The 14,318-nt window shown below is 52.8% G+C and overlaps 1 protein-coding gene across 16 annotated transcripts in view; it reads left to right on the top strand.

Annotated features, from left to right (window-relative positions):
* Positions 1–14,318, top strand: part of NIPBL (NIPBL cohesin loading factor) — a 1,722,939-nt gene that overhangs the window by 1,045,336 nt on the left and 663,285 nt on the right. For all 16 annotated transcript variants that reach the window (XM_085631078.1, XM_085631072.1, XM_085631074.1 and 13 more), the window contains one exon: positions 4,387–4,476. In XM_085631078.1, coding sequence (XP_085487204.1) covers positions 4,387–4,476 — 90 coding nt within the window. The remainder of the gene's footprint in view (positions 1–4,386; positions 4,477–14,318) is intronic.

The raw sequence follows: 14,318 nt of genomic DNA on the forward strand, positions 1-14,318 counted from the left end.
GGTGGGACTTATCCAATTGGGGCTAGGACTATGCCCCTTCCACAGGAGAATGGCATAATAGTGGCTGTAGACACTCCAGGTAAGTAACCTATTTCTCCCTATCCGATTCCTCTGTAACACCCCTAAATCTAGTATTTAGGTGGCTCCCCGAGACTGTGAATTCAGATTTTGACGACCTTCGAAACCAATTGACTTGACCCCACTCCTACCGGCTTGTTTGCCGCCCTCAAAGATCCTGCTGAAGAAGAGAGATTCGCCCTGCAGACTAGCCACCTTCACAACCCTGGGAGGACTTGCCTGCCTTTAAGTAAGACTCCTAATCTCCCATGGACAGCGGATCTGTCCAGAGAAACTCTCTGCAAAGAAAAAAAAACCTTTGCTCTGATGAACCCCTGGATCCACCTCTGCAACCACGGCCCGAGTCAAAGTGGCCCACCGGTCCTGCGAAGGTTCCCCAGCTCTTCTGAGCCAGGGTCCACCTTTGGCTGACCCCTGCCAGACTTCTCCTAGACGCCTGTAGCCTCAACTTGAAGACCGCGACCTGGCCCGTAACTTTTCACGATGCCTGAGGACACCCCTGCACCACATACCCCTGGGCCTTGGGCACCTGCACCATCGTGTCCCTAATATCCTCTAGCATCTTTACTTACCTGGACATCTGTGGGTTTTCTGCGCCCAGCCTCCTGGTCTGAGCCACCAGACTTTCTTCAAAACAGATCTTCCCCAATGGTTAACAGCAGGCACCCGATGCTGTGCTGGAAGTCTGCACCTGGCTGCCCCTGTGCTGCTGAGGGTGTAAGTTTAGTGCTGCCTTGTGGCATGCCCCCCCCCCCCCCCCTCCCCTGTACTTACCTTAAGCTCAGGAGGTCGACCGCTGACACTGCTTTACTCACCTGTCAGAACGAGCGACTTAGAGTACCCCCAGTCTCGTTTGTTTAACATTGGGCACCCAACCTTGAATTTGACCTCTGCACTTGGCTGTAGGAAGCCGACTCTGTATATACTATACCAAAGTAAGATATTGTGTGCACAGTGTCCAGGGGATCCCCAGAGTTATAGCAGAGGCTAAATTAGATAATCACTAACAGCTCTCTTTGTGGTAGTCTGGTCGAGTAGTTAGGATTATCAGAAGGGGGTGTTGAGCATTTATTGTATTCACTCGGACTGATTACACACATGCAGAGACTGAATCCAGAACAATTGGATAAGTTTCAAAAAGATATACTTAGGTTTTATTTCTCGTACCAAGCAGGACTTGGTACAGGTAGGTAAAATGTACTTTCAATTGTAAAACTTTGCAAGGAAATGCAACTGGGAATGGATTTTCAATCGTTACAGGTTTGTATCGGCTTTTAAAACAGTTGAAATTACATGGGAATTAACTCTGATTACTTGCATTACTTTGGATTACATCGACTACTCAGGGTGATAAACCTAGATATCATACCGTGGATCCAACAATTGAAAGGTGAGTAAGACTTTTTCAGGTTTGAAATGCAGTTACTTTTCTTTCATACAAAATTTCGGCTCGAACATTTTTATGAACAAAAATCACAGTATTGTTTTCTATGGGAAAAAGTGTTACCCGTTTACAGATAAGAACTTGACCTGTAAGGATTGGCTTTTGGGGGTTAGGACCAAGGTCCAGTTAGGCACTCAAATTGCACCACCAGCGGCACCGGGGACGGACGGGGGCAGAGTGCAGGGGCTTAATGTTAACAAATGTGGCCTTCGGTCAGGGGCTGATTACAAGCAGGCCACTTGGGTGTGGGAGCAATGCTCCTGGGTTTAGGATCAGCACTGCAGGGGCCAACAATCGTCACACAAGCGGCACAGGGGCGGCCTTATGCAGAGTGTCAAGAAGACGTTTGTAACTGGTTGCAATGGAGATCTCCGGTTCGAAGAAAAGGCAACAGGCTCGGTCAGGGAGGCTTCCTGAAGGTGACCACTGGTAGGAGAGGTAAGTTTTAGGTTTTTGGGTAATGCCTGGACAGAGTCTGTTGGGCCACCCAAGGCCATGGGGTGTCTGGTGCAGGGGTGTCTTTTGGCATTGAATCTTTTTACCAGCTCCTGTCGCGGTCAGGTGAACTCTTCAGGTTTAGACTGCCAGAGTCTGGTTGAAGCTCTAGGTAGGTTGGGGATCACCAGATCCCAGGTCAGGCTCAGGGGAGACAACTCTTGGTGTTGGGCCACTCTAACTCGGGCTGAGGGCGTCTGGTGCAGAGTGGTGCAGAATCACAAGTCGCCTGGATCTGGATCCTGTTGTTGGAGTCTTTGTTGAGCAAATCCGGTGCTCATGGGAGACAAAGTCCTTTAGATGAGTGCAGGGCAGGTTCTCTGGATTCGGGGGGCGGGGGTGGGGCTGCTGGACACACCGGGGTTTCCGCTATAAGCATGTTGCAGTGGGGAAAGGTCGGTAGGCTTCCTGGGTCAGCACGGCTCTTCAGTCCTTCGTTCGTTCTCAAATCTGAGGAGGCAAGGTTTAGGGTTGTCCCTAAATACTACATTTAGGGCCGTTGAAGGGGTGTGCAGGTCAGGACCAATGGGTCCCTTCTTTGGGGGTGGTTACTCCCCTTTTATGCCACCCTTTAGGGGTAGGGGGAATGAACCTCTCCCTAATTGGCTGGGTACCCTCATATTCAAGATGGAGGGTATTGAGATGTGTGCTTCACCTCGCCTCGCCTCCCTCACCTGTGGGATGGGGTTGGCAAAGGTGGGAACACCTCTCCTCCTAACTTTGTTTTCCCGCCGATTGTCCTGCCCAAAGTGGGGGTCAGAACCGGTGGGAGCCATTTGCTTGGGACAGCAAAAGGCAGAGACTGCTTACAAAGGTGGCAGTCTTTTGAAGCTTCCTGTTCGTGGACCCGGCCCATCCTGGCGCAGGTCAAACACAACAAACACAAGGAGGCGGCATGACACCTCTGCTCAGGATGGGCTTTGTTTCTGGACCAAGAGAGTGGCACTTGTTATCCAGGGGTCCAGAACCCTGTCTAGGGATGGTGAATGGCGGGGAGTCATTCCGGGACCTCACCAGGGCTGGTCTATTTTCAGGGGGCATCTCTAAGATGCCCTCTGAGTGCTTTTTACATTAAATCCCACACAGACAACAGTGTGGGTTTAATGTGCTGAGAAGGTTGCTATTGAACTTCCCAGTTTTCGGTAAAGCCATTATGGAGCTTTAGAGTTTGTAATGTCCAACTCCTAGACCATATACTCTTTATGGCTTTACTGCACTTAAAATGTCTAACAATGCTCATGCAACTATACCCTTACCTGGGGGCTAGTGCACCCTGCTAGAGGGGTGACATACCTAGGCCCCAGGCAGTGGGTTGCAGCCATGGCATATAGGGATGTGTACCATGTCGACTCTTCACTTTTCTCTGCACCAAAACACGCAGCCCACAATAGCAGTGTGTGGGTGTTAAGGTGCAGGGCCTCTATGGGTGGCACAATAGGTGCTGCAGCCCTTAGAAGCCGTCCCTGGTCACAGTGCCCTTAGTACCCAGGGCACCTTTTACAAGGGGCCTACCTGAGGTCAGATATGTGCCAATTGTGGGTACAAAGGTGAAGTTTTGGAGAAAGAACACAGGCCTGGGAACCTGATTGGCGGGGAGCCAGGGCACCTCAAATTAAGTTGCATCAGATGTCAGTCATAAAGTAGGGGGTAATCCTGCAAAAAGGGGCACTTTCCTACACCGGCCACCGCTGGTGGTGCACTCTTTGGTCTGATTTGAACCCTGCCTGGTGTTGACAAAAGACCCCGAAGACTGAATCTGTAAGTCGAGTACTTAACCTGCAAAAACTGCATTCTTGTTATCCTCCCATAGGTTAACATTCCAAAGCTTGAAAATTGCTTTTAGGTGTCCACTTTTTAAAGTATAAAGTACTTTCCTTTTTGCAAACATAGTCTTAAAATAAATCTTGAAAGAAGCGTCATTTTCTAAAATTGGTGTGGACCTCCTTTTTGAGTCTAGTTTCATTTATTAGTCACTGTGTGCATTATAAATGTCTTACACTCCTCTGTGTTAGACATAAGACTGCTCGCCCACACTGTCACAATTAGAGCACATTGGGTTTACATTGAGGCCTGGACACACTGTGGAATCTCTGCACTCAGTGCACAATATAACCACTTAGTGGTATACCATATACAGAGTCAGCTTCAAACATTGTGATTGTCTTATATTCTACTGAGTGTTTATATTAGCTGTATATGAATAAAAATCTATATTTTAATTGTTTACCTCCTGTTGAGTTATTTATCATAAAAGATAAAGTAGTGTCTCTCTCATTAGGCATTCTGAGCAAATGTTTAAAGACTACATATAAGATGTATACTTGACTTGATATATTTGATCTTACTTGTGTGATCTTTAATATTTACAGGGAACAAGAGGCAAGGACGAAATACAGCAGCTTCAAAAGCTTCTGCTAGATTATTTGGAGGAGAACACAGAGACGGATCCCTCATTAGTGGTGGGTGTTTAATTGTTCATAGTTTATTTTCGGGAAAAAAATTATTTCAAACTATTTCCGCTGAAAGTTATATGCAGAATCAGCAACAACTGGAAATTATTGTGCAACAGGTCATATGCAACCTAAATATTATCTTTTCAGACAATTTTTTTCAGAAATTGGAAATTCAGAGCCATTTACTCTTATCATTTCCTCTGTAATGTGTCATATCCGATAGATATCTAGCTGCAGATTCCTTTCCTTTGCATTTCCCAGGCGTCCGAAATGCATCCGGAAGCTTTTTCTTCAAACAAAATACCCCAGCGTTGCCAGTAGGTGGTGTCGGTCAGCTCCATGTGGCGTCGTAGTGATGTCCGCATCACCTGTTTAGGCACCACTTTGAGTCGCTGATGTCTGTCCTTTTCTTTCCACGCCTGTCAAACACTGATCTGTGAACAGAGCTACCCTCTGTCACTTTTTTATAGAATTTTCCGACTTTTTCATAGAATTTTCCGACTTTTTGTCGACCACTTTTTGGTGTGTAGATTTATTCTGCATGTCAAAGACTTCTGTGTTCAAGCCGTTTGGCACCTTTCACCGTGCCCTGTCTGTGACAGATCCCAACCTGGTTTCCCTGTGGTGCCTGGAGCACGACCACAACTCAGTCATGCTCCAACTGCTTGGCCATAGCTCCAAAGGTTTTGAGGGAGCGGTCCCTAAAGCTACTTGCAACCCGGCAGTCTGCACCTTGCATCGAACGACTCCTCAGAGATCTCGTTCCCGTTTGAGGTGCAGGTCGTGGCGCTGTTCCAGGAGTCCCAAGTCATCTTAGTCCACCTACAAATCATCGGGACACTCGGGTAAGAAGCAGAAATAGCACACACTTCGACTTCTCCACGTCTGTCGGCCGACATGATGGAGGAGCTTCGACATTCTAGGCCTCGTGCTTAGGAGCCTGCTCCTAGGTCTTCTTCGAGCCTTTCCAATTTTCAAGGGGTCAGAACGACCCCTGCCCAATTTTGAGAATTTTATACAACCATGCGCCTCATTTTTGGGCGGCCTGATCCCACCTGCGTGACTAGGAACTGAATATTTGGAGGGGCCGCTGAACCCTTTAGAAAACCAGCCTTATCAAGAAATAGACTGGTATGAGGAATTGGAAGAGGCCAGCAGACTGGATACCTCTCCAGATTCTGGCCTGCTTTCTCCCCCTAACGTGGCTATAGAGGAAGGAGTTGTAGGAAAGTGGGTTTCTGTTGCAGTAACCCCCCCCCCCCACTTTTTGCCAGACTACTGATGTACTTTCACTTACTGTTGCCTGGGTCCCTGGCAATCACGTTCCCAGGGCCTGTGTTCTTTCCCCAAAACTAACCCAATTGGCATCTCTAGCCACAGGTCATCCCCTGGTAAATGGTACCACAGGTACCCAGGGCACTGTGACCAGGGAAGACCTCTAAGGGGTGCAGCACTTATTGTGCCACCCTTAGAGGCCCTGTACCTTTACACACACACACTGCGTTTGCAGGTTGCGTGTTTAGTGTGCCATGCCTACAACCCACTGCCCTGCCATTGATCAGTCACCCCTCTAGCTGGGTGCCCTATGCCAGTGGTGAGGGTAATAACTCCTAAGAGTATATGGTGCTGGGAGCTTGTCATTACGAACTCCACAGCACCATAATGGTTACACTGAAAAGTGAAAGTTTGGTATCAAACTTCTCAGCACATTAAACCCACACAGATGCCAGTGTGGGATTTAATGAAAAATGCACACAGAGGGCATCTTGGAGATATCCCCTGAAAAGCGACCAGCCTCTGGTGGGTTCCCTGACTGGTACACACCAGCCTGCCACCACGAGACATGTTTCTGGCCCCCTAGGGTGGGAGCCTTCGCTCCCTGTGCCCAGAAACAAAGCCTTTCCTGGGCAGAGGTGTTCACACCTCCCCCAGGCAAGGAACAGCCATCTGTGGCAATTGGAGCTTAAAAGGCCTGGCAGCCTTTGTAATGCGACCCCCAGCCTCTCCTGCTATCAGGAGCAGGCCCACTTCCTTTGTCCCCTCCTTTTCGTCAGGAAGACAGGTGGTAAAAACTAGCCAGCCAAGAAGGTGTGCCCACCTCTTCCAACTCCACCCCTTAGGTGGGGGAGGCGAGATGAAGCCCACTCTTCAGTGCCCGCAAGCTAGCAGATGGCAGGCACTTCCCAATCAGGATTAGGGATTGTGCTCTCTCCCCCACGTGGGGTGAGCACACCAAGGGGGTAGTCACCCTAAGGGCAGTAGCCCATTGGCTACTGACCTCGAGACCCCTAAAATGCCCCTAAATACAGTATTTAGGGGGCAGCCCTAAACCAAAAAGGCAGATTCCGGCAACTTAAGAATAAAAAGGACGTAAGAAGACGCCCAGAGTGGTGTGCCCACCTCTGCCATCTCCACCCCTAAGGTGGGGGAGGAGAGGTGAAGCACAACCTCGAGTCCCCGCCATCTTGAGGATGGGGGGACCCAGCCAACCAGGGACAGGCTCCTGCCCCCCTCCCACTGGAGAGTGGCAGAATAGGGGGTGTACCCACCCCAGGGAAGGGACAGATTGGTCCCTGACCTTTACCTACCTGTAACTCCCCTAAATTTAGTATTTAGGGGCACCCTGAACCTTCCTTCCTCAAATTCTGGCAACCTAAGAAGAAAAAGGACGAAAGAAGACGCACAGCAGAGGAGACTGCAGAGAACAACTGACTTTGCCTCAGCCCTACCGGCCCGTCTGCAGTTTCCAGAGATCCTGCACCAAAAATCGCCTTGTCCTGCAGCCAGCGACCTCCAGACCCCTGGGAGGACTCACTGCCTTCAACAAAGACTGGATCTCCTGTGAACAGCAGCTCTGTTCAGAAGAAACACCAAAGAAAGACTTGTAGCCTGCTGAGGAAAAAGAAACCAGACGCCTGGAACCACCACTGCACCAGTCACCTACGGCCTGAGTTTGTGGCCCACCGGTCCCAGCGAGGTCCCCCAGCAGTCTGGAGTTTGAGTCCAAGGGTTGACCCCCCCACCCCATCCCCACTGGACTCCCCAACGTCGCATGCAGCTTCTGCATGGAGACACCCCCTCCACCTTCCCCCCCGGACTGTGAGTGGCCCGGTAAGGTGAAATCCGACCTCTAAGACACCCCTGCATCCAGTCACCCTGCGCCCTGGAGAAAAGAACCCGAGGTGCATCTACGTTCCTGAGCCCTCCAACTTACCTGCCCAGCTGTGGGTTCCTCCCGGAAGTCTTCCTGGACGGAGCCTGCAGCTGAAAACCAAAAACGAAATTCCCATTGAAAACAAGAGGGCACCCAACGCCAAAACTGCACCATGCACCCAGTCGCCACTGCGGGTACACTTTGTGTGCTTAATCGGATCCCCCTTTGCCCTGAGACTAACACCAGGAGCTTGGCTCTGACAACCTTGTGGCCTGCTCGTCAGCAGCCACCAACCGGAGGCCCTCTATCCCCCATTTGATAACATTGGGCCTCAGCACTCTGCACCCGGCTGCCCTAGTGCTGCTGAGGGTGTAACTAGAGTGCATCCTTGACCCTGGGGGACCCCTGAGTCTACCCCCAGAACCTCAGCTCCCACTACCAAATACTTACCTCAAAACAGATAGCACTATTTCCCTCCATAGGATAACATTGACTGTTTTTCTTGGAAACGTTTCTAAGTGTGGAGTTTGAAAACCTAAAGTTTTTTTTTTAATTGTACTATTTAACCAAAACTATTTTACTTACCTGTTTACAGGAAATTTCCCAGAGTAGTATCCAGGTATACTACTCTGAGTGAGAAAAGTAATCTAAAAAGTAGCTTAACAAAGTATTGCATTTCTCCGCAACCATACTGTAAGTCAAAGCAAAGTGCATATTGTAAGAAAGTGTGTTTCTGTTGCAGTAACCCCCCCCCCCCCTTTTTTGCCTAATAGCTGATGCACTTTTCCTTGTTGTGCCCTGGGCTCCTGCCAATCAGGTGCCCAGGGCCTGTGTTCCTTCCCTAAAAACTGCCTAACAGCCAAAACCCAAATTGGCAAACCCAGGCCACATGTCAGCCCCTGGTAAATGGTACCCTAGGTACCCAGGGCCTTGTGACCAGGGAAGGCCTCTAAGGGCTGCAGCACTCATTGTGCCACCCTTAGAGGCCCTGTATCCGAACACACACACGCTGCTCTTGCAGGCTGAGTGTCTGGATACAAGACAAAACAGAGTTGACATGGCACACATCCCTGTGTGCCATGCCCACAACCTACACTGCCCTGGCATCCATCAGCCACCCCTCTAGCTGGGTGCCCTATGCCAGTGGTGTGGACACAGAGGCAGGAGCCCTGTGCCCCTACAGTACCCAGTTCCATTCCTGGGTCCTGTAAGTGCAGTGCTGTCAGCTAAGAGTATATGGTGCTGGGAGCTTGTCAAACACGAACTCCACAGCACCATAATGGCAGCACTGAAGACTGAGAAGTTTGTTATCAAACTGCTCAGCACATTAAATCCACACTGATGCCAGTGTGTGATTTAATGCACAAAGCACCACAGAGGGCATCTTAGAGAGGCCCCCTGAAACCTAAACCTACAATCCACGTCTGTTCTGAGGCTGCCGAGGCTGCCACACAGCAGACATGTTGCTGGACCCCTGGGTAGGAGAGCCCCTGCTCTCCTGGGTCTGTAACAATGCACATCCTGAACAAGGTGCTAAATCTCCTCCCCCAGGATGGGCAGGGGGAAGCTTCAAAGGCATTCCGCCTCTGTGAGCTTCCCCAGGCCACTGCAACCCCCCCACTCTGGCGGGAAGCTTGGCCGGAAACCCCAAATAAGGACAGGGGATGTGCCAGCCTGCCAACCCCACCCCTGAGGTGGGGGAGGCGAGGTGGAGCACATCTCCGGGCTCTCGCCATCTTGAAGATGGGAAGCCCTGCCCAATCAGGACTAGGCTCCTGCCCCCCTCCCACAGGAGAGAGGCAGGATAGGGGGTGTACCCACCCCAGGACAGGGACCCATTGGCCCCTGCCCTTCACCTACCTGTAACGCCCCTAAATCTAGTATTTAGGGGCACCCTGAACCTTCCTTCCCCAGATCCCAGATTCGAAACTACAAGAAGAGCAAGAAGAACAAAGACCTGCCTTGCAGCTGCTAAAAAGAGGAAGACACCAACTGATTTGGCCCCAGCCCTACCGGCCTGTCGACCCTCGAATCTGCTCCTGCTCCAGCGCGGCATCTCTCGTGGCCAGCAACCTCACCAACCCCGGAGGACCTGGCTACCTTTTGGCTCTAAGCCCCTGGGACTCCCATGAGTAGAGGCTCTACTCGAAACCTATCTCTAACCCCTGACAGCAGCCCGGAACCTCGAACCCAGCACACTCTGCACCAGCCGAGCCTGGCCAGTGCTGGAGTGAACAAAGACCCTAAGGACGACCCCACGGCGACTGTGACCCCGAGTCTGGCACCCACGGACCTCCCTCGACATTCCTGAAGAAGCCTGCAGCCTCAGAACCAGGTGCCCCCCCAACCGCGATCAACGGAGGGTAAGATTTCCCGACACCTAAAGGCACCCCTGCACGCGGCGCCCCACGGCCCCCTGTGTCCAACCCCGGGGTACCTATCGATCCTCCAACTACCCAACTTACCTCTCGAAGTGGTGGTGGCACCTGAAGAGTCCTCGTCCCCAAGCTTGCAGTCTTTTTCCTAACCGGAGATTTCCCATTGACATCCATTGAGCGCCCGAAGGCTCAAAAGCACTCTGCACCCAGCCGCCCGAGTGGCCCTGCAGTGAAAACTCTACTCCTTCCTACTTCCCCACTTGCCCTGAGTCCGGCACCCAAGGACCTCCCACGACACTCCTGAAGAAGCCTGCAGCCTCAGTACAAGGTGCCCCCCTACCGCGATCAACAGAGGGTAAGATTTCCCGATACCAAAAGGCACCCCTGTACGCAGTGCCCCGCGGCCCCCTGTGCTCAATCCCAGGGTACCTACCTATCCTCCAACTACCCAACTTACCTCTCGAAGTGGTGGTGGCACCTGAAGAATCCTCGTCCCCGAGCTTGCAGTCTTTCTAAACCGGAGCTTTCCCATTGAAATCAATTGAGCGCCCGAAGGCTCAAAAGCACCCTGCACCCAACCGCCCGAGTGGCCCTGGCAGTGCAACCTCTACACCTACCTACTTCCCCACTTGCCCTGAGTAAGTGACCAGGAGCACAGCTCCCACAGCCGCGTGGCTTGCCAGTCAGCAGCCACCAAACAAGGCCCCCCTATCCCTCATAGGATAACATTGGGCCCAACTCTCTCTGCACCCGGCCGCCCTAGAGCCGCTGAGGGTGAACCAACTGTACCTACCTGACCCTGGGAGACCCCTGAGTCTGTGCCCAGAACCTCAACTCTGCCAGTCGAGTACTTACCCTTAAACCGCAAACTCTATTTTCCTCATAGGGTAACATTGACTGCCTTTTTCCTGAAATTTCTTCTAAGTGTGGACTTTTCAAATCTTCACATATTCACCAAAAATCAGCCGAGTGACAAAAACAAATTTACTCACCTGTTCCTAGGTGAACTCCCATTGCTGGATCTTGGTGCCCAGCACTGACTCTGAAAAATCTCTACAACTGTACTTACCCTTAACTCAATTTTCTTCCATAGGAAACCATTGACTGTTTTTCTTTGAAATTTCTTCTAAGTGTCGATTTCTGCAATCTTTAAATATTATTCAAAAATCGTATAATATCTGAAAACGTAATTGCTTACCTGTTTTGGATAAAGGTCCCAGTACTGAGTCTAGGCACCCAGTACTGGATTACAAAAGTAACGAGAACATACTGTACCTGTAACCTGCATTTTCTTCCCTAGGGAATCATTGACTGTTTTCTCTGAAATATTTTCTAAGTGTCAACTTTTAAAATAGCTAAATATTAGTTAAAAATCATTACAGTACTTTAGTCGACTTTCATCACTTGATTCTGAGAACTGACCCAGGACTGAATCTAGGATCCAGTCCTGGAATTCCAAAAGTAATCTAAAAAGTAACCTGTTGCAAATAACTTGAATTTACCATTGAGCTCAATGTATTTTTGTGTTTAAAAATAGTTGCCTACTGCAACCACTTGTAACTGTTTACTAAAGTCTATTGCATATTGCAAAAGTATTTATATGAAACATCTACTGTTGAGAAAGTATATATCTGAAAGAAACACGTTAGTTAGATTCCTCACCTTAGAATATCCCCAGGCGTCAGACTGGATCCGGAAGATTTTTCGTCAGCAATACCCCTTGCGCGTCGCTAGGCGTCGTCTGCGGCTCCGCGTCCGTCGTCGGCGTCGTGCGCCGGGATGACGTCGTCGGAGTACTTAGACGCCGCCCTCGCGCGCTGACGTCAGTTCTTCTTTTTTCCGCGCCAGTAAGCGCAGATCCGGGAGAGCTACCCCTTTTAGTCTTTTTTGACTAACTCTTTTTGATCATTTTTGATCCCTGTCTGTCGACATCTGGTGCCGGTAGGATGCCTGGGTTCAAGGCTTGTGAAGACTGTCATCGACTGATGTCGGTGACCGATCACCACCGCCGGTGCCTCTATTGCTTAGGCCTCGACCACGACGCGGAGTCGTGCAACGACTGCCAGGCCCTGACTTCGAAGGCTAGGCGGGAGCGGTCCCGCAAGCTTCTCGAGCTTCGCCACTCGGCTCCGCGTCGTGCGCGATCCCGGTCCAGGAGGAGGTCCAAGGATCGCTCGCGGAGCCCTAGCCGACGCCACCATCGATCGTCGGGCTCCAAGTCGTCGGGTAAGTCCAAGCACTCAAAGAAGTCCAAGAGGCGACATCGCTCTTCGGACTCCCCTCGCCGGTCGCGCGACTCGGCCGAGGGTCCAAGTGGTTCCACCCCCGCGGCTCCGGCGGAGCCGCAGGTGCCGCGTCCGCCCCCATACCTTCCGGTCCCTGGGGCTGACGCGGCGCCGGCGGAGATCAGCGCCTTCCTCTCGGCCATGAGGAGCCTGGCCCCGCCGTCGACGCCCGCTGGCGCGCCTTCGGGCCCCGCGGGCTCGACTGGGCGACCTCGCGTGCCGGCGGCTCCGGCCCCGGCGCCGTCGACGACTCCGGTCTCGACGCCGCAGGTCCCCGCGGGGCCCATGCCTGGGCCCCAGTCGACGCCGGTTGACCTTGTCACTCCTCCACCGGCGCCGACGCCTGAACCACCGACGCCGTCACCGGCGCCGCCGACGCCGACGCCTGTGACGCCGACGCCCCAGTTTAGCCCTCATCCGGACCCGACGCCGGCACGGCGTCCGCCGACGCCGCATCCGACGCCGCTAGAGACCTACCATCTCTACAGTCCGGTTCCGATCATTCCTCCTGTTTATCAGGAATCGGAAGAAGGGGGCGACTGGGAGGGGTTCGAGGACCCTCTGGCTGTTCAGTCACAGCTTTCTCAGGACTGGGCAGATGAGCTGGGGGAGGCCAGCGGGCTGGACACCTCGCCAGACGCTGGATTCACTTCTCCTCCGACCGTGGCTTCGGAGGAGGGTGCAGCATTTTCTGTGGTGCTGCGCAAGGCGGCTGAGGCCCTTGGGCTCGAGTTGCCTGCCGTGGCTGTGAGGACCAACATCCTCACTGAGGTGCTTCAAACCTCAGCAAGCTCCACTGAGCCTCTGCTGCCGTTTAACGAGGCCCTCACTGACGTTCTGCAGGGCACCTGGTCCAAGCCCTCCACAGTTCCTCCTGTGGATAGGAACGTTGCCAGGCGCCACCGCCCTGCTCCGGGCGACCCCAGCTTCCTGTCCCAACACCCCACCCCCGAGAGTCTGGTTATCCAGGCCTCTACTTCCCAATCCTCCTTCCCGACCGCTCCGCCGGACCGGGATTCCAAGAGACTCGAGCAGTTTGGCAAGAAACTGTTCTCGTCCCTTAGTTTGGGCCTGCGGTCCTTAAATACCGCCTGTCTCTTGGACCGTTATTCCCATTCCCTGTGGGATACGGTGGAGGACGTGCTGCCCCTGTGTCCGGAGGAGGTCCGGCCACGTCTTTCCCAGGCTCTGGCCGATGGGAGGGATGCAGCACGGCACGCCATAAGATGTGGGCTTGACACCACGGACTCGCTAGGTCGGGCGATTTCCACCACGGTGGCGCTCCGCCGCCACGCCTGGATGCGGTCCACGTCATTTTCCGGGGATGTCCAGAACACCCTCATGGACATGCCCTTTGATGGCACTCGCCTGTTTGGTGAGAAGGCGGACAGTGCGCTGAACCGCTTTAAGGACTCCCGGGCTACGGCCAAGTCCTTGGGCCTCTCGGCTCCGCGGGCGCACACCTCCGCTTTTCGCCCCTTTCGTGGCCAAGGAAGGGGCGCCTCCTCACGTCCGCAGAGCCACCAGCCGCAGAACCAACCTGCGCGCGGTCGCGGACGTGGCTTCCGCCGTGGCGGAAATGGAGGCCGACATGGTCAGCCCACATCCACCCCGGCAGCATCCGCCTCAAAGCCTTCCTAGTCCGAGCTTTCAGGCCCATACCACGCCAGTGGGCGGCAGAGTTCGCCATCACCTGCTCCACTGGCGGTCCATAACATCGGACAGGTGGGTGCTGCAAATCGTCCGAAGGGGCTACTCCCTCCCCTTCGAGACGACCCCTCCAGCCATGCCACCACAGCACCACCGTATCTCGGGGGATCATTTGGATCTTCTCCGCGAGGAAGTTTCGGCTCTCTTGGCCAAGGGGGCCGTCGAGCGCGTTCCGAGTCCAGAAGTAGGTCGTGGTTGTTATTCCCACTACTTTCTGGTTCCCAAGAAGGGCAAGGGGGGCCTGCGCCCTATCTTGGACCTCCGGAACGTCAATGCCTTCCTCCGAAAGGAAAAGTTCAAGATGCTAACGTTGGCTCAGGT

This window comes from Triturus cristatus, chromosome 2_1 (genome assembly GCF_964204655.1).
Source record: "Triturus cristatus chromosome 2_1, aTriCri1.1, whole genome shotgun sequence".
NCBI lineage: Eukaryota > Metazoa > Chordata > Amphibia > Caudata > Salamandridae > Triturus > Triturus cristatus.